Source organism: Mustela erminea, chromosome 13, assembly GCF_009829155.1.
Source record: "Mustela erminea isolate mMusErm1 chromosome 13, mMusErm1.Pri, whole genome shotgun sequence".
Taxonomy (NCBI): domain Eukaryota; kingdom Metazoa; phylum Chordata; class Mammalia; order Carnivora; family Mustelidae; genus Mustela; species Mustela erminea.
The window spans coordinates 77,264,739-77,284,340 of NC_045626.1; the positions used below are offsets into that span (position 1 = coordinate 77,264,739).

The window sequence follows — 19,602 nt, forward strand, 5'->3', positions numbered from 1 at the left end:
ATCTGTGGAAATCGGTCCATCTGCGTGGCCCCGCGTGGCTACTTGGGAGGAGAAGTAGAACTGCCTTCCCTGCCTCACACTGACCTCGAGGCTCTTCCTCCCCCCGCAGGAGAAGAACGGGCTCTGTGCCTTGTTGACGTGAAGAAAGTGAAGCAGTCCCTCGCACAGGCTCACCTTCCTGCCCAGCCCGACATCTCCCCCAACGTTTTCGAGGCCGTTAAGGGCTGCCACTTGTTTGCTGCCGGCAAGGTGAGCTCTCCTTGGGGCCTCCACAGGTGGAGTGTTCTCGAAATCGGCTCTGCCCTCCTTCCGACAGGGCTCATTGATTTGACCTTGGAAAACTCTATCTCCTCTCATTGGGTGAAATTTCTGTTGCTTTCTTTAGGCATACAAAACAATTTGTATAGCCATGAAATTTGCATAGGCTTTGAGTCTAAAGTCAGAGAAAAATGAGGATAAAATTAACAAAACTGAAAGGATGAACCCCAGTTCAAAAAAACTGTGTATGAGTGAGTGTACACGTGAGTGTGTGTGTGTGTGTGTGTGTGTTTATGATGGAGTCTTTTTTATTTTCATTTTTTTAAAAAAATAGACTCCACACCCAGAGTGGAGCCCAGCACAACTCATGGCTGCTGAGACCAAGACCTGAGCTGAGATCAAGAGTCAGATGCTCAATCAACTGAGCTACCCAGGCACCCCTAGTCTTTTTTTTTTTTTTTAATCTAACCTAGAACCCCACATCCGAACTTGATGAAAAAATGTTTTATTACTAAAAATTTGCAAATTCTGATTTATGACATTTATATAATATAAAGTCAGTTCCTGGTAAGTCAAGTTAATTCTCTGGTAGCTAATAACATATTGATTTTGGTACATATATTCATTTGCTTGCCTGCTTCTTTAAGGAAACTTTTTTTTTTTAATTAAATTTATTTATTTTCAGAAAAACAGTATTCATTATTTTTTCACCCCACCCAGTGCTCCATGCAATCCGTGCCCTCTATAACCCACCATTTGGTACCCCAACCTCCCACCCCCCCCGCCACTTCAAATCCCTCAGATTGTTTTTCAGAGTCCATAGTCTCTTCATGATTCACCTCCCCTTCCCATTTACCCCAACTCCCTTCTCCTCTCTAACTCCCCATGTCCTCCATGCTATTTGCTATGCTCCACAAATAAGTGAAACCATATGATAATTGACTCTCTCTGCTTGACTTATTTCACTCAGCATAATAAGTCACTTGACTTATTTCATTCCAGTCCCATCCATGTTGCTACAAAAGTTGGGTATTCATCCTTTCTGATGGAGGCATAATACTCCATAGTGTATATGCACCACATTTTCCTTATCCATTCGTCCGTTGAAGGGCATCTTGGTTCTTTCCATGGTTTGACGACCGTGGCCATTGCTGCTATAAACATTGGGGTACAGATGGCCCTTCTTTTCATTACATCTGTATCTTTGGGGTAAATACCCACCCAGGAGTACAATTGCAGGGTCATAGGGAAGTTCTATTTTTAATTTCTTGAGGAATCTCCACACTGTTCTCCATAGAGGCTGTACCAACCTACATTCCCACCAACAGTGTAAGAGGGCTCCCCTTTTTCCACATCCCCTCCAACACATGTTGTTTCCTGTCTTGTTAATTTTGGCCATTCTAACTGGTGTAAGGTGATATCTCAATGTGGTTTTAATTTGAATCTCCCTGAGGGCTAGTGATGATGAACATTTTTTCATGTGTCTGATAGCCATTTGTATGTCTTCATTGGAGCAGTCTCTGTTCATATCTTCTGCCCATTTTTTTTATATGATTGCCTGTTTTGTGTGTGTTGAGTTTGAGGAGTTCATTATAGATCCTGGATATCAACCTTTTGTCTGTACTGTCATTTGCAAATATCTTCTCCCATTCCGTGGGTTGCCTCTTTGTTTTTTTGACTGTTTCCTTTGCTGTAAGGAAACTTTTTTTAAGATTTTATTTATTTATTTGACAGAGAGAGAGATCACAAGTAGGCAGAGAACTAGGCAGAGAGAGAGAGAGGGGGGAAGCAGGCTCCTTGCTGAGCAGAGAGCCCAATGTGGGACTCGATCCCAGGACCCTGAGATCATGACCTGAGCCGAAAGCAGAGGCTTAACCCACTGAGCCACCCGGGCGCCCCAGGAAATTTTTTATTAAAAAAAATTAAAAGCATTTGTGGGTGCATACACGTGAACATAGATAATTTTAATGAAACCTGAATCAAGCATTTGCAGATTCCCAGAGTCTGCTGGAGTTCTCCTGCTGAAAGCCACTGCCTTTCCCTTTTCAGAAGACTGCTCACTGGGTATTTGGGATTTAGTCACTCTTAGCCAGCTTTTACCTAGCGCCTCCCGTGTACTTGACCGAGCCTTCAGAGGCGTTTGTGCTGAGTGAAGGAGGATCAACAGGGGAGGGGTGTGGTGGGCCACAGGAACCTCCTGAGGGGAGCTTGACCTTGGCTATGGCCTTGGCCACTGTTCTTGAGGACTTTTGATTTCTGAAACCTTCTGGCTGTGGGGCTGATGGCATTCTTTATTAGTCACTTACACAACGGTTGGGATTAACCGTGGCAACAGTAAAAAGAGGACAGAATATAAAGGAAGAAGGATGGCTGGCCTAGAAAGGCGTGGATTTGCAAAGGGTTCTTGGAGGAGCTGAATCTCGAGGGACTGAGGAAAGGACAATGCTGGATGGACCCAGGATTTCCAGATAGGGGCCCGGGAAGGAAAGATGTACTTTTTCAGTTTTAACAATTCTTTTTAAAGAGAACATTTCTTTCTTTCTTTTTTTTTGTCTCCCCTTTTTTCTGCTTTTTGTTCTTTGTGCGTTTTTTATCCCTAATATTACTTTTTCTGGATCTCTTATTTGTCTTAATTTCATCAGCTTTATAGTGATTTTACTAATCTTTATAAAGGAGCAGCTTTGGGCTGTACTGATTCTTACTTTGCTATTATCTTACTTATCATTAATTTTTGCTTTTTCCTTAATCTTTGTTTTTCCTTCCTTGAGTTTTCTCTGGCTTTCTTCCATTGTTCTCTTTCTAATCTCTTGTTTAGCTAATTAATTTTCAGGTCTTTTTTCCTAAGGTAAGCACTTTAAGGCCATACATTTTCCCTCTTACTACAATCTTACTGTAAATTTTTATCGTTACACATAGTTTAAAATTTTTCTGTGAATGATGAGTTACCTAGAAATGGGCATTTTACAGTGTTGGAACTACTAAAAAATAGGTACATTATAAAATTATAACATCTAATAATATAAACATCCACAAACTTACTACCCACACCAAGAGCTGGAATATTACTAACACTTCCCATTTTCCTGTGTATTCCTTTCCTCTCCCATCCCATTTCATTCCACCTTGACCTTGAAAACTGTATGTCCTCTCACTGGGTGAAATTTCTGTTGCTTCCTTTAGGCACACAACACACACACACAAAACTCCCCACCCCCAACTGCTGACCTTCATGTTGGCACTGATTGGAGAAGCTTCTTTTTGCCCTTAGTGAAATGACAGAGACATGGTACTGGGAGGTAAAGTAAGAGTGATTTAGCCATTCTAGAAAAAGAGAACTCTACGTATACAGATCTTAGCTAAGAACTTTTCTCTTTGAACCATAATCCTTAAATTCTTGAGGTAATTTCTACTGCCTTCCTCCTCCCTCAGGGTAAGATTGTCGGAAGGCTCTGTCTCTAGCAGAAGGCACAGGAACACCAAATGTGTGTGTTGTCAGGTGATTTCCGGAGGCCTTTGCCAGGTCTTTGTTAAATCTGTGGTTCTTACCAGCGGCAGTTCTGACCCCTAGGGGATATTGGGCAGAGTCTGGAGACATCTGTGGTTGTCACAACTGGTGGTTGTACCACTAACACCCAGAGGGGAGAGCCTAGGGTTGCTGCTAAACATCCTACAACGCACAGAGCAGCCTCTGGCCACAGAGAATTACCTGGTCTCGTGTCAGTAGTACTAAGGGGGAGGGGCTCTGCTCTAAACTGGCATTAGGTTCCTAGTTCTGCTGTGGAGTCAGCAGTCACACAGTGACCCTCTTTTTTCTCTGTTTCCCTGATTGCTTTCCAGATTGAGAACGGGCTCTGCATCTGTGCAGCCATGCCCAGCAAAGTTGTCATTCTCCGCTACAACGAAAACCTCAGCAAGTACTGCATTCGCAAAGTAAGTCCCGGGCACCCGGCCTGCTGGGCCCTGGCCTGGGCTGGAAAGTGTGCTGTCTCTGGGAACAGTGTGTGCCTGGTCCCTTCAGCCTGGGTGACCTCCAGAGAGAGAGACAGACAAGCAGACACACGCTTCCTTCCTGGAGGAAGCTCCAGAGCCCTGAGGAGCTGCAGTTTTTCTCCTCCCATTTTCTTTCTCCTGTCTGTGAGCTGCCTCTCCAGCCAGCCCAGTGGATGCGGCCCTTTGTTAAGAGAGAAAGGAAGCAGGCTGGTGGAAGAGACACTTTTAAATTAGCACGAAAAAGGAAGGCGATCTCTCCGAGAAGCTAGCAGTCCCTGGCGACACTTATCAGAATCTTTGTCAGATCCTAGACATTTTCTATTAATAACTTTTGGAAAAGCCAATGCTTGCTGTGTTCCTAGATGTAATTAGAGAGCTGATTCTCCTTGGAGCAGAGCAGTGGTGGGGGGGACTACAGTGTGGACAAGTTGCACATTAGATTATTTGCCTCGTTTCCAGAGGCCGGCCGTTGTCCCTAGACTAAGAAGGCGCCACCTGTTGTAAGCGTAATTTACTTCCGGTGCCTTCCTGATTAGTCTCAAGTGAAATGAGGGATGTTTATATAAGGGTCATTATGTGTTAGGGCAACAGTTTCATCCTGGGTGGGCAGTTTGTTTGTTTTATTTTACTGAGCACCTCCTGGTACCAGAGACCAAGCTGGCTGTTTTCCAAACACTTCACAACAGTTCTGAAATGCAGGCGTGGTAATCGCCAATTGTCAGGTAAGACCATCGAGGCTGGCTGAGGTCCTGTTGGGAAGTTGAGACCAAAATTGAGGTTTGATTTTTCCCTTTCACTGTATCATGCTGCCTAAAAGTTTCGTCATATTTACCAGGTCCTCAGTAAATAGCAGTAGTGGTAGTGTGGGTTAGATTTTGAACTGTTAGCTTTAGGAAAAGTCTCAGAAGTCATTGCTTTTTATAATTCTTTTGAATAAGCATGCTTAGGTTTTTGAAAATACTAGGATGGGCCTGAAAACAAGGGGAATTGGAAAGCTGATCACTAATATAGATGATAACAATGGTGACGAGAATAATTATACAGGTAGTATAGGTTCATGGTAAAGTGTAGCTCACAAAAAGAAGGAAGCTAAAACAACTCCCTCTAACCAGCCCTGTGTTTTCCAGTCCTTTTCCTCAGATAAGAATTTATTTTCTTAAAGATCTGGTGTTGATTGCAAACTTTTCATTGAAATGGTATCTGTGACTCTTTTTGGCTGCCATTTGATATTTTCTTAATCTGGAGTTGCAGTGAACCCAGAGGTAGCAAAGGGATTATTAGTCTTCATAGGGGACATGAAAGGATTGAAGTGTTTGCGCTTTGCGTGGCCGAGAACACGAACAAGTCCAGAGGTGACCGTCTCCAAGGCTCGGGGAAGTGGAAGAGCAATGGACATGGGGCTGTCGTGTGTTAACTCACATCCTTTTCTTCTACCCTCTGTCTTAGGAGATAGAGACCTCAGAGCCCTGCAGCTGCATCCACTTTACCAATTACAGTATCCTCATTGGAACCAATAAATTCTACGAAATTGACATGAAGCAGTACACGCTTGAGGGTAGGGCCCAAGTCGTCCCCGCCCCGCCCCCACCACCAGCCCACACTCTGCTCTGGCCACCAACTTCTCCCTGATGCCCCACTTCTCACCTACCTTTACAGAATTCCTGGATAAGAATGACCATTCCTTGGCGCCTGCTGTGTTTGCCTCCTCTTCCAACAGTTTCCCTGTCTCGATCATGCAGGTGAACGGCGCAGGGCAGCGGGAGGAGTACCTGCTCTGCTTCCACGGTGAGTCTGTGCTCCCTGCCGGCCGCTGCTGAGGGCTTGCGGGGTTTTGTTTTTTTTTTTTTTTGGAAGTTTTTCTTCATTCTTTTTTATTCCTTCTTCCTTCCCCCCACCCCCCGTCCCCACAGGCAATCTCTGGGTCCTCCTGTCTCTTCCTCCCTGTGTCTCGGTCTCTGTTTCCTTCCTTTCCCTTCTTTCATGTCTCCTGTCTCTTCTTCCTGCCTTTGCTCCTTTTTTCCTATCTCTTCCACTTTCCTTTAACACATTTCTGAGAGATGTGGCTCAGCAAAGGTCCTGAGGTTTTAATGATCCAGTTAAATTTGGCTGGTGGTCCCCTGGGCTCAATCCCTTATTCTTCTGGCAAAGTGTATGGTGTCATTGATACTGCTGCCTCTGACTGGGCTGATGCCCCTGGGATGCAACTCCTTGCAGAATTTGGGGTGTTCGTGGATTCTTACGGAAGACGTAGCCGCACAGACGATCTCAAGTGGAGTCGCTTACCTCTGGCCTTCGGTAAGTGAAGCAAGGTATGGAGGGCTCTATTCAGCCAGCAGCTGACATCCTAGGAAAGAACCGCAGGTAGAATCCTTTTTGGCTCACACACTATGCCTATGGTTTATGTTAGACACCAAGTGCCACAGGTTGTAGTCCCAGGGTTCAGGGCAAAGATGCTGATGCTTGATGAAAAACTGCATAAGCCAAATCCACCAGCCTTGTGAAAGATTTGTCAGGTTCTCAGGAAGAAGGGAGAGCGTTCCCTGTGAATTTATTTAAATCATTTCAAGATTTAAATAAAAGAGTATCCCGTGGGATAGCAGAACACATGTCAATTTCATGTCAATTTCACCAGTTATCAGGCAGAGCAAGTAGGTCATGCTCCTTCTTTCCCTAAGTGTAAACAATGCTGTGATGAACATCTTGCACTGATCTTTGCACACTTGTCAAGTAGAATCTGCTGCTCATAAGCCCTGAAAGTGGAGCTGCTGGGTCACGCAAAAACATCCATGTACATAAACACACGTATGTACAAATATGTTCACACATATTGGTGTAAATGCTCTGAAACATTGTTATGGTAAAAATACCCATCAAGGCTATTTGGTTTCTCTCTTGCTGCCTAACAAGTTCCAGAACTTGTTATGGCCAAGACTACAATAACTTATTATTGCCCAAGATGCTGAGGCTTGATTGGGCCATTCTGCTTCACGTGGTACCAGTGGGGGCACTGAGATAACTAGAAAGTCCAAAATGGTCTCACAAAATGGTGACCAATTGGTATGAACTCAGCTGGGGCTGGGGCCTGGGGGCTGGAGGCCTCGGTTGCTCTCCACATGGGCATCTTCCAGGAGTGCAAAAGCGGAAGCTGGCAGGGCTTGTTGCTTCCACCTAACCTACTGGTTAAAGCAGCCACGGGGTCAGCCGAGATTCAAAGCAAGGAGGCTCCACCAGGCCTGAGTACCAGGAGGCATGACTCATAGTCCAAAAGCCAAGTCTAGTTTACCACAAGGGAGAATAGTGATAATCTCCTTTTCCTTTTAAGACAGAAGAGCCTCCTCTCAGATCCTAGAGCTTCATTGATACTGTGATATAAACATATAGTGTTAAGATGAGAGATATTTAATTATCTTTGAACTCAGTCTTTAATTCTGCACATTTTCAAAAAAGAAAATTAAACAGTTTACAAAGGTATACAATGTAAAATCTCACCCATATAACCTGTCTCCCCACTTCTCCGTCCCCACTCACCCAAGCAGGGGGAAAACTTTTATTTTTTATCCCTCCAGTGCTTTGTGCAAATACAGATGCATAAGAAAATATATTCTTATCCCCCCCACACACTTTTTTTTTTTTTTAACCCATGTGGTGCCACACTTTACACATTATTTATTCTGAATTTTGCTTCACACACTAAGTAAAACACACCTCAGGGTTTTTTAGTATATCAGTACATAGAGAGCTTCATGCAGTTTTTACAGCTGTGCAGAATCCCTCAGATGTACCATAATTTATTTAACTGACCCCCAAAACATACCCTGGATTTGGTTCCCATCTTCTGCTCTGACAACATGGCAGTAAACTTGGACACACCTCGTTATGTTGGCACACGGGTGTATGCGTAGGCTAAATTATTTTAGGTGCAATTGCTGGGTCGAAGGTGGCATTGCAGCCTGGTTTTGATTTCCTCTTTTAAACCTTCCTTGTTCCATGCTCTTCTTCTGGGGTAACCATGCAGCCTACAGAGAACCCTATCTGTTTGTGACCCACTTCAACTCACTTGAAGTCATTGAGATCCAGGCACGCTCCTCTCTGGGGTAAGCATTGCCCTTTCAGGCTTCAGAAAGCTCAGCTGTTGGGGTTGGGTGTCAGGGCCCAGTGTCTGTTTCTTCCCATCCTACCCAGCAACAGAGGTAACCTGAATGTAACCGCTTGTCTGGAACTCCTTAGGACTCCTGCCCGAGCGTATTTGGAAATCCCAAACCCACGCTACTTGGGCCCTGCAATTTCCTCAGGAGCGATTTACCTGGCCTCGTCATACCAGGATAAATTAAGGGTCATTTGCTGCAAAGGAAACCTCGTGAAGGAGTCGGGCACTGACCACCACCGGGGCCCATCCACCTCCCGCAGGTACCATCCTTCTCTTCGTTACAGGAGGCAGAGTGCTGTTCTGTAGAGTAGAAGGCAATTGTGCTAAGCTGGTCAAAGGTCTTCAAGCTCAAGCCACTCCTTTCTTTGAGCTATATAGCATGACACTGACTCAGTCCTTCTCGAGAAGCTGGAGAAATTTTAAATGCCCTCTTAGAGAAGGTGGGCACAAATGTCTGGTCTTTCTCTTTTGGGTATTTTTGGTGGCACTAGAATGGATCACTAGAATGTGTGTGTGTGTGTGTGTGTGTGTGTGTGTGTGTGTGTTGGGCCACCTTTAATGCTCAAAGTCAGCCAGAGTTGAGAGACTGAGGCCTTCTCAGATTTTTCCTGAGGGCCTTGCCTGTGTGTGTGTGGCTTTCTAGATTCCTACAAATATATGGGACCATTTCAAAACGCCTTATCAACATGTTATTCCCAGATCGCCTTTTGAGTGTTTTAGCCAGCCTCTTCCCCAAATGGTATCACACTGTCTTAAGTATTTGTCAGGTTAAATACTTGCTGCTGATTGTTTCTGATGAACATTTGGGGATAGGGCTTTTCTTACGAGGAAACCCTGCGTCAGGTCAGACGGGAACTGTTTGCTGGGGCCGCGGCTTTGTGGGGAGCATCAGTCCTGATGCTAACTGTGGCTACTGTGGTTACGGGGCTGATGGTTTCAAAACTGCCGCAGCCCTGGAGAGAAAATGTTGAGGTCACGTTAACATGTCACAAAGCTTGTTGTCCTTACGGAGGTTCAGCTATTTTTTACATAAATGCTCTTGCTGTTTGAGTCATTGCCAGTCTTTGGTTAATTTCCGGAGTGCTGGAAAAGTTGCTTTAGACACTCGTTGCCAGTGTTCTGGTTGCTTTTATGGAGGAATGGGTTTTCGGCAGTCCTTACTCTACCATTCTGGAAGCGTTCTTCCCCTTTGTAATATAGCTGATAGCACCCTGCGTATATTCTTCTGGACCTTCATGTATCTTGGAGGTTGTTCCAGGTTGGTATCAGAAGGATTTCTTCATTGTTGTTGTTGCTTTTTTAATGACTGTGTAGCATTTATGCCTTCATGTGACCTTTATTTAATTGCTCCTTTATCAGTGCATGTTTAGGTGGCTCACAGACAGTAGCTGTAATAAATTAAATGACTTTGTGCTTATGTCGTTTGGCATGCTTATGAATCTATCTGTACGATAAATTCCTGGAAAAAAAAATTGATGGGCGACATCAAATGTCCATTTGTAATTTTGATTGATGTTGCTGAGTGTTCCTCCCTAAAGTATATTCATTTGTAATCCTACCAGCAGTGCGTGGGAAGTGGGACTGACCTTGTCTTGACACAGAGGTCTATGAGCCAGATCCAGGTTGATGGACAGGTTTGAGATGTGTAACTCTAAGTTCTTGGTGTACAGAGAAGTTCTGAGATGATTTAACCCAGAGGAACATTTAATTGACCTAGGATTTAAATTTTCTGGACTGCTGTGTCTACCCTGTAAAGAGTTCTGTGGATCCCTACCATGTGCTGGACACAGTGTCTGGGGATGGGGATCCACTGATGATTTTATTCTTAAGGGACTCTCAACATGATGGAGGAACTAGCTCTAATATTTAGAAGGTGCTTAGGTCTTGGAAAAGAACATCATAAATCTAATATTTTGAGACTGTGTCCTAATGAATAGTTTTTCTTCTGTTGAAATACAAGAGTGAGGGGCACCAGGGTGGCTCAGTGGGTTAAAGCCTCTGCCTTCAGCTCAGGTCATGATCTCAGAGTCCTGGGATCGAGCCCCGCATTGAGCTCTCTGCCCAGCATGCTCCCTTCCTCTCTCTCTGCCTGCCTCTCTGCCTACTTGTGATCTCTGTCTCTCTGTCAAATAGATAAAATCTTAAAAAAAAAAAAAAAACCAAAAAGGAGAAATACAGAAGTTAGTCTAAATATGTGGTCAGTGTAATTTTTAATCCCAGGGACTTCCTAGAAAGCCAGAAGTAGAAATAACCAGCAGTTCCTAACTCTTGGCTTGACCCTGCCTCAGAAGTAAATGCTCAAAGGACTATAGTTCTCTCCTGCAAATGTCCAGATTTTCTTTAAGTAATTTCCAAATCATGTCAAGAACAAATCAAAGTACTGTAATTTGATTTTTTTTTCCTCTACTGCCTTACTAATATGAGGGCAGGCACTTTTCTTTTGAGACTAAATAGTTTCTCTGTAAGAAGTTGCTTATTCTGTGGTTGAAAGGGGTTCTCCAGTGCCTGTGAACGAGAAGCAGAGACAGTCCTGTTGCTTTCCTGCTGTGGCCAGACACATCCGGAAAATAAGCAGTTAGTCCTTGCTTATCTCTTGGCCTATAAAATGGTCTTCTTATTGTAGATTGCTTTGGCAGGTCAGGATGCAGAGGCCTGGCCTGGCTGAGTGTGAGTCACTGCAAGGCCTCACTGGCCTGGTCTGTTTAGCAGGAAATGTAACTCTTTGCAAAAACAAAATAAAACAAACAAAAACCCCATAAAACTGGCACGGGAGATCATTGGTCATTAATGCATACAGAGATGGAAGATTGCCCATTTGGCCTAGGATGATGGGTATTTTCTTTCATTCCATTAATCTAAGCTGACATTCCAAATGGTCTTCCTAGAGACATCCTTCTTCCCCTGGACACTGAGTACCTTCTCACTTGCTTTATGATGGGCCTCTGTGGACACACATTATAATTTCCCTTCCATTACAAATAGGCTTAATGTAATTCTCCTCTTGAAATTTATTTATTTTTGTCTCCCACATCTTAAAGCGACATGACTAGAGAGGAATATAAGCCTTATTTCAAGATGTTGAAATCTCAGTTACCTTAAATTTTTCCACTGGACATGTAGCATGCACGGGGGTGGGGGGGCGGTTCTGGCTTTCTGGATATGTTGTCTGGAATCTTCATAGTTAGAATTGCACAGGGAAACCAGAGTCACATGAAAATCTTCACAATGAACTGATCACTTATCAAATTATCTCTACTCACCTTTCTGTTTCACTATTGTGCAGGAATAGGGAAACTTTTTCTGTAAAGGTACAGATAGTACAGGGTGCCTGGGTAGCTCAGTGGGTTAAAGCCTCTGCCTTCGGCTCAGGTCATGATCCCAGGGTCCTGGGATCCAGCTCTTTGCTCAGCAGGAAGCCTGCTTCCTCATCCCTCTCTCTCTACCTGCCTCTCTGCCTACTTGTGATCTGTCAAATAAATAAATAATTTTTAAAAATCTTAAAAAAAAAAAGGTAGTAAATATTTTTGGCTTTGTGGGCCATATGGCCTCTCTTAATTATTCAGGTATTATTCTGTGAAAGCTATAGACAGTGCATAACCAGATGGGCATGGCTGTGTTCCAATAAAAACTTTATTTATAAAAACGGGTCATCTGTCTGGATTTGGCCCTCAAGCTTGCTCTACAGAGTCTCTCCTCCCCCAGTAGGTGTCATTGCTTTTCTTGTTTCTAATTATGGGCATTGACAAAACTGATTCTGGCAGTTAGGTCAAAAACTGAAGGAAACAACAACAAGAAGTTTGGCGCCTTTCAAAGAGAAGGATTTAAATATCAAGGATTAAGATAGGCCTCTGGGAAAATCAATAACACTCTCAAACAGTTTTGAAGAAATGACTTTGACTCTACTGCAAAAGTCCAACATTGATGGAAAGTATGTCATTGAGCCTATTAGCATACTGTTTTGTTGCAAAAATTAGAGCAAGATAAATCAGTATGTGATTCATGCTTGGCTCACTCAGAATCGGCATGAAATTCCAATTGTAATTTAGATTTTAAAAATAACAAGGATACATTTACTTTCCTGATTTCTGCTTTATTTTCTTTGATAAAGCCCCCAATCAATCAAATATGTTTTCCAAATAATATTCTCTATAAAATGTACCCATTTTAAGTAACCCTTTTCCTAGCCCTGATTGTGCGGAGGTGATGAGGATTGAGTACTTTTTCTGCTCATTAGAGTGGGAAGGAATTGACTCAGTTCTGTTCTGGATCTTGCTTCTTCAGAGAGAATGGTTAGGGCTGTATTTGCTGAAATCTTTGTTTGAAATACCCAAGCTGGAGCTGGGTGGAGGCTGGATGGGCCATACAGAAAGGCGCAGTGTTTTCAGTTGTTTGGTTATTACTATCAACCTTTGGGGCCAGGGACACGTTTTGTGCCAACTATACCATTTTTATTTGTCCTGCTCGGGTTTCTGATTCTGTCCGGTCTGATCCCCACACCTTTCACCTCAGCACTGGGTGCCAAGGAGGCTTGGAAAGCCACCTGGAAAGAGAGGTGACCGAGCACTAGGCCGAGGAGGGGGACAGATAGGGCTGCTGGCAGTGATGAGTGCAGGCTTTCTCAAAATTGCTCCCTTGTATCAAGGGTCTCGTAGTAGCCTCAGCCCGTAAGAGAAGACTTCCTTCTGTGCCTTCGAGGGTCTGCAAAATACTAGGTCGGTAGGATTACAAAGTGGGGATTAGGATGTCAAACTGACCTGTGTCAGCTTCTTAGCACAGGCCAACCCCCAGTCTGTCTCACATTCTTATCTGAACGGTGAGGGTCATGCTTGTTCCTAGTTTGTGGAGCTGTTACAAGATGATTTAAAGATTCAGAGCACATTAGGAGCTTAGCACACAGTAGGTACTCAGTAAAAACCTGCACTGAGACCAGGAAGTTGGTTTTCTTTTGTCGTCATCTTTCTCTTCCTGTCCTCACCACCAGAAGAAAACAAAAAGCCCCAAGAACTCCAGGTGGGATCTTTTCTACTAAAGATTAGGGCCTGGGGGCTGCTCAGAGGAGAAAGATGCTTCTTTGGGGTTATGACTTCTCAGCTCCACACCTCCCTTCCCTGTTGCCCGCAGCCCCAACAAGCGAGGCCCACCAACATACAACGAGCACATCACCAAGCGTGTGGCCTCTAGCCCGGCACCCCCACCGGAAGGCCCCAGCCACCCGCGAGAGCCAAGCACACCCCCACCGCTACCGAGAGGGGCGGACAGAGCTGCGGCAGGGGACAAGTCTCCGGGCCGCCCCCTGGAGCGGGAGAAGTCGCCAGGCCGGATGCTCAGCACGAGGAGGGAACGCTCCCCTGGGAGGCTCTTTGAAGACAGCAGCCGGGGCCGGCTGCCTGTGGGAGCTGTGAGGACCCCACTGTCCCAGGTCAATAAGGTGAGGTACCATCCTGAGGCCAGGGGAGTGACCCAGGGAGCTGAGGGCCCTTCAGGACCACTGTTGGGAAAAAAGGGGGCGGGGGGAGGGACACTCATAATTCAGATTTTTCAGGACATACAGCAAGTTCAGGAAGTAAACCTATTTCGGAAGAGGCCTTTCTAAGCAAATGCATGATGTTACATGTGTACCTCAAAATGGAACAGCTACCTGATGGTAGATCATTCCCTTCTCCAGAGGCAACCAGTGTTAGCAGTTTCTAGAGATATTCTATGCATATAAGCAAATATGTATATATATCTTCCCTTCTTAAACAGAAATGGTAGTGTACCACACAAAGTTCATGCCTTATTTTTTTCAGGCACATATACAGATACACACGTACATCAAGAATTAGTTTGGAGGGCTATATAGAAATTGGGAACAGTGGTTGCCTTCTAGAACTTTGAGCCTTTTGAAATCTTTATACCATATGCATGTATTATCTATGTAACTTTTAAAGTTAGTGAATGAAGAGATGGCAGGAGGTGTTGAAGCCAAGGTTGGGGGGTGGGGGGCGTTCCCCATGAGCAGGGGGTGGGTCTGAGTGCTTGGTGCCTCCTTGGCAGGCTAGCCAGTTCCAGGGGCCCCCTCTGGACAGCACAGTCACCTTTCTGTCCCTGGGGGGGCGGAGGGGGTGGTTTTCTGGATCACATTCTCCTCATGCCACCTGCAGGTCACAGTTGGGACCCCTGCCAATCAAGAGGAGGAAAAGCCTGTCAATGTTTCTTCTTAGCCCCTCTGACTTACCAATAAAAAGGGTCCAGCGTATGTGTGTTTAACAGAGATCCATCCAAAGCTTTGGAGAATTTTCTGTGATTTTTCATTTCCCTGATGAACCCCAAGCTCCGCAGCATGGCTCTGCTCACTGGTGCCAGCCTGGGTGGCGCTCGGTGTTACTGGCCGCAGGGAGACCAAGCACGGCACGTGTCCAGCCGGGATCGTGCGGGGCAAGCCCAACAACTCTTGGCCCCCTGAGCTAAAACTCCTCCTTTTGCTCCTAGGTCTGGGACCAGTCTTCAGTGTAAATCTCAGCCAGGAAAACCAACTCCTCATCTTAACCTGCAGGAAAACACCACTCTAAGGAACTCCGCTGACGGGGCCCCCGGCACCCATCTGCTCAGCCACCCCAAGGCACAGCTGGGCCCAGACCCGCCTCCGTGCGGACAGCCTGCATCCAGGGGGTGCAGGGGCCGAGCTCTTCCGAGCTGCCAGCGCCTTCCTGCAGTCATCCTCTGTGCACTTTGTTACTCTTTCAGAGCATTCATCAACTTTTATACCTAGCTCTAGCCTGTACCGGTTCATCAGAGGAAACCAACCTGCACTAACTACGATGTGGTTAGAATCCTATTTAATAGCTACTTTAAGATCCTAGGGTTGGTTGGATTTCCTTTTTTCTTTTTCTTTTTTTTTTTTAAAAAAAAAAAAAAAAGACAACAGAATTCTTAATAGATTTGAATAGCAATGTATTTCCTGTTGTAGTCATTTTTAGCTAGATCACACCATCAGGTCTTTGCTCCGGAAACGTATCGTGGAAGAGTCCCCGCCAGTTGGCTAACCTCCTGCGCTCATGTAGGTTCATTCTTGTCCCAGTCCATCCGCGCAGATGGCCCTGTTTGACCAGGGTGACATCTTAGCCAAATGTTTACTGTTCTCATTGCCTTTTATGGCCTTGACGACTTCCCCTCCCACCAGCTGAGAATGTACGGAGGTCATCGGGCCTCAGCTCGGAGGCAGTGACTTGGGGCCAAGGGACCTCGAGGAGCTCTCCCTCCCTGCCCCTCAGCGTCATCTCCCCAGACTGCTGTCCCTGCTTTCCACGTAGCTCTGGCCAGGAAAGCATGCAATAGACTTGCTCGGAGCCCAGCATTAATGAGTCTCTGGGTCCGGGAGGGGACCGGGGGTGCCCACCTCCTGTCCACGACAGTGCGTTGTTCCCCACCCTGGGATGCGAAGAGACCCATCCGGGAGTTCTGCATGGCGGTTCACTGCATGTGCTGCCCCCCGACCTGGCTGCCCCCCTTGGGTTGCTCTGCCGATGTACTAGTACATACCATAGCTCCCGCTGAATCGAGACCCTCTGACCACTTGCCAACTCACTGGCCACAACAAGCTGCAGTCTGTAGCACTGAACAAACAAAAAAACCAAACGCTCAAGCCTTACGACCAGAGAAGGATTTCAGCAAACCACACCTCACACCCTCACGCTTCCCTGACTCCCTCGTGGACGACTCTGTGTTCACACAACATCCAGCACGGTTCTACCCCACAAAACTGTGACTTCCCAAGTGAGCCTTTCCTAGGGCTAGCCGAGGACCAGGAATGTTCCAGAGCGCCGCGGCCCCTCCCTCTGCCTCTGCCGGGGTCGGGAGGTCCTCCCTTAGGTGCCGCGCAGCTCACACGGTTTCTCGCCGCCCGCTACCAGAAGGTAAATTCCTGGCAACTGGTCAAGAAGCAACCCAGATGCTCTGCAGTGGCAAGCTAACTAGCGGCCTTACTTTCTGCCTTTAATCTCCCACAAGGCACCTCTTGCTTCAGATTCTGCGTGACTCTTAGGCATGCCTCGAACGACCAAGGCACATCCTAGGTAGGCTGAAAGGTAGACCTGTTTCCACCACTGCAGGTGAACGTGACCACATTGCAACCCCACGTTGTCCACAGTTCAGATCACTTTCCAGATTGCAACCTGGCCCAAATCCCAGCTCCTTCCTGCTTGTCTCTTAACCTAAGTGCTTTCTTGTTTGGAACGCCTGTGTCCCTCCCTCCATGTTGTTACACCCTTGGCAGGTGTCACGCTGTTGTTTCATGCGTTGCTTGGCGTCTTTGGGGTCATGCTGCATCCCTCCCCTCCCCAGGGCAGATCAGACTGAATGTTTGCTGAAGTTTTTGTCTCTTGGTCCACAAGTATTTGGAAAGGTCACTGAAAATTGGTCTTTCAGTCTTGGCATTTCATTTAGGATCTCCATGAGAAATGGGCTTCTTGAGCCTGGAAAGTGTATATCGTGTGTCTCATCTGTGAAATGCTTCCTGCTATAGAACTAGCTCAAAAGACTGTACATATTTACAAGAAACTTTATATTCGTAAAAAAAAAAAAAGGAAATTGAATTGGTTTCTACTTTTTTATTGTAAAAGGTGCATTTTTCAACACTTACCTTTGGTTTCAACGGTGGTAGTTGTGGACAGCCATCTTCACTGGAGGGTGGGGAGCTCCGTGGGACCACCAAGATGCCAGCAGGAAATACCAGACCACGAAATCGCAGTCAAAAGCTTATTAGCATAAGTAAGATTCTAGGTCTCCAAAAGTACAGGCTTTTTCTTCATTACCTTTTTTATTCAGGATGAGGAAAAGAACACAAAAGAACAATTCAAGATCCACCTGGAGAGGAATGAACTTTGTTGTTAAACAATAGTGAAATAAAGCAATGATCTAAAATGTTTGCTTTTGTGCAACGACCTCTTCTTAAGAGACCACAAAAACCTAAGTCTTGGGCCTGTGTCACCACAGGATTGTTATCGTGGCATGGGACCCTTGCTTCCTTTTCTCGTGGGGTCGGAGGTGTTTTTTTTTCTGGGGTCAGGGAAGGACACAGAGCTCCAAGCACACTTGCTTTCCTGGCGTCAAGCAGACTGGCAGCATTCTCTTCCAAGTGTGAGACCTTGTTGAAGTTTAGTCATTATTTCCAGTGAACTGTGAACTTGGCAGGTAGGTCACTTTATAGGACTGCGGAACTAGAGAGCTCCGAATGCAAACAGGCCATTCTGAAAGGCTTGAGATTGGATTACCTATAATCCAGTTCTATAATATTAGCAGCTAACCAAGAAAACAGGTCACCTTAAAATCTCTCTCATCTCTTATAAGGCCCTGGGGATTTTAATGATGTAGAGTTCCTTGGAGGAGTTCAGATCAAGGTAGTTTAAAATGTAAATACTTCTATTTTTAACTAGATGGATTTTTAGAGTCTGTGCGGTAGATTTTTTCCTCGATTTTTTAGCTTGTTAGTATAAACTCTGCTTGATCTGGACAAACATTAGTTTTGGCAAATGGTGATTTCTTTCATGGTTCCTGTTGCTTTTACCCTCTTGATTTTTATTTTTCAATGAAGTAATCTGACCACAGTCACAATCTTACTTGCAGGGTCGTATCTGACATGGCTTGTTACAGGAACCATAGTTGCCATTCTGCTCTGCTTTACTCCTAGAGATAAAAATATGCCAAAGGGCATAACAATAAGGGAAGTAATTCAGGGGTACCTAGGTGGCTCAGTCATTAAGCCTCTGCCTTCAGCCCAGGTCACGGTCCCAGGGTCCTGGGATCGAGCCCTGCATTGGGCTCCCTGCTCAGGGGAAGCCTGCTTCCCCCTCTTCCACACCCCCCTGCTTGTGTTCCCTCTCTTGTATCTCTCCCTCAATGTGTTAAATAAATAAATAAAATATTTTAAAAAGATAAAATAAAAAGGGAAATAATTCAGAAAATGAAACAAGTAAAAATGCTGGAACATTTCTTTCCTTACAATACTGGGGAAAGTCTATTAAATATCAACCAACCTTTTCAGTTAATGAGAATTCTTGACAGCTATGGAATACTTCAAAAGCATAAACAGTTTGGTTCCAAAAGGAATGTTCCTGAAAGCTTCTCTGAACCCTAAGGAATGACCCCAAGGAAACAACAGACAATTACTCAGCCCACCATAAAATGAGGCCCAACCTTCTATACTGCCACCACTCCTTTTTTCCCCCAAGATTTTGTTTAGAGAGAGAGAATGCACAAAGGAGCGGCAGGGGGAGAGGGAGTAGCAGGCACCCCATTGAGCAGGAAGCCCCACACGGAACTCTATCCCAGGATCTTGAGATCTTGACCTGAGCTGAAGGCAGACACTTATGACTAAGCCACCCAGGCACCCCACCTCTCCCGTTTCTTAAACAGAATCAGACATGTGTTCTGTGCTTACAACTTAATTTTCATGAGACTAAAGATGCTGACTGCATAGCAAATTTCAGACCATGAAACTTTAGGATTTGGAGACTTAGGCCAAAAAGAGATAAAATTTGCTTGATGGGACTTAAGTTTTTCCTCAGAACTGGGCCTCTTGAATCTGATTTACTCTAGCAACTGTCCATGCAGTTCTAAATCTAAAGCATTAAGAGTAAGCCTACAGGGGTGGGAACAGCTAAGCTTCGGATCCCAGTAACCACTGAATCGGCCTATTCTGGTGGTTCTAAATCACTGCACTTTGCTCCCCTCCCCTCAGGATATCTGACAATGTCTGCAGACATTTCTGATGGTCAAGACTGGCATCTAGCCAGTCCGATGGTGTACAGGGCAGCCCTCATCCCCCACTAGGCTCCTATCGGGTCCAAGTGTCAATAGTGCCAAGGTTGAGAAACCTTAGCCTGTCCTGGTCAGATTTCTCTCTGGGCAGTTTAAACAGTGCTTATGATGTCTACAGCACAGAGACTGTGGCACCAGGCACACAATGTTTATATGAGTGTTTTATCACTTGCCTAATCAAATATTGCTTTATTTTCCAAAGCTGGGGAGGGTGAGGTAGTGGAAATACAGTACAGTGTTGATCACTTGGCTTTCCTTTGAGTCTGTCAATGATTAATGGAACTCCGTTTACCCGGAAGGGCTTGTTGGAGGTAGAAGAAAGAATTTTGAAAACGACTTTACTATTATATGCAGCTCAGGCTGTCTTTCAGAAAACCATAAAAAAGAAGAAAGTTGACTCACAGTACACA

The 19,602-nt window shown here is 45.3% G+C and overlaps 1 protein-coding gene and 1 long non-coding RNA gene across 9 annotated transcripts in view; one reads left to right on the plus strand and one right to left on the minus strand.

Moving 5' to 3' along the window:
- Positions 1 to 16,958, plus strand: part of CIT (citron rho-interacting serine/threonine kinase) — a 165,338-nt gene extending 148,380 nt beyond the window's left edge. For all 7 annotated transcript variants that reach the window (XM_032309532.1, XM_032309533.1, XM_032309531.1 and 4 more), the window contains 9 exons: positions 110 to 249; positions 4,096 to 4,188; positions 5,695 to 5,803; positions 5,905 to 6,033; positions 6,463 to 6,543; positions 8,264 to 8,342; positions 8,476 to 8,655; positions 13,517 to 13,823; positions 14,867 to 16,958. In XM_032309532.1, the coding sequence (XP_032165423.1) occupies positions 110 to 249; positions 4,096 to 4,188; positions 5,695 to 5,803; positions 5,905 to 6,033; positions 6,463 to 6,543; positions 8,264 to 8,342; positions 8,476 to 8,655; positions 13,517 to 13,823; positions 14,867 to 14,890 (1,142 nt within the window). In that variant the 3' untranslated portion in view covers positions 14,891 to 16,958. The remainder of the gene's footprint in view (positions 1 to 109; positions 250 to 4,095; positions 4,189 to 5,694; positions 5,804 to 5,904; positions 6,034 to 6,462; positions 6,544 to 8,263; positions 8,343 to 8,475; positions 8,656 to 13,516; positions 13,824 to 14,866) is intronic.
- On the minus strand, positions 11,912 to 18,658 carry LOC116571564. 2 transcript variants are annotated; one of them, XR_004277911.1, is made up of 4 exons: positions 18,409 to 18,658; positions 17,016 to 17,187; positions 14,613 to 14,924; positions 11,912 to 13,240 (listed from the first exon to the last, which is right to left on the minus strand). It is a non-coding gene; the product is annotated as an uncharacterized LOC116571564 (long non-coding RNA). The 2 variants fall into 2 exon arrangements; XR_004277910.1 differs by lacking the exon at positions 18,409 to 18,658 and having other exon boundaries at positions 17,016 to 18,161.
- Positions 18,659 to 19,602: the final 944 nt, after the last annotated feature.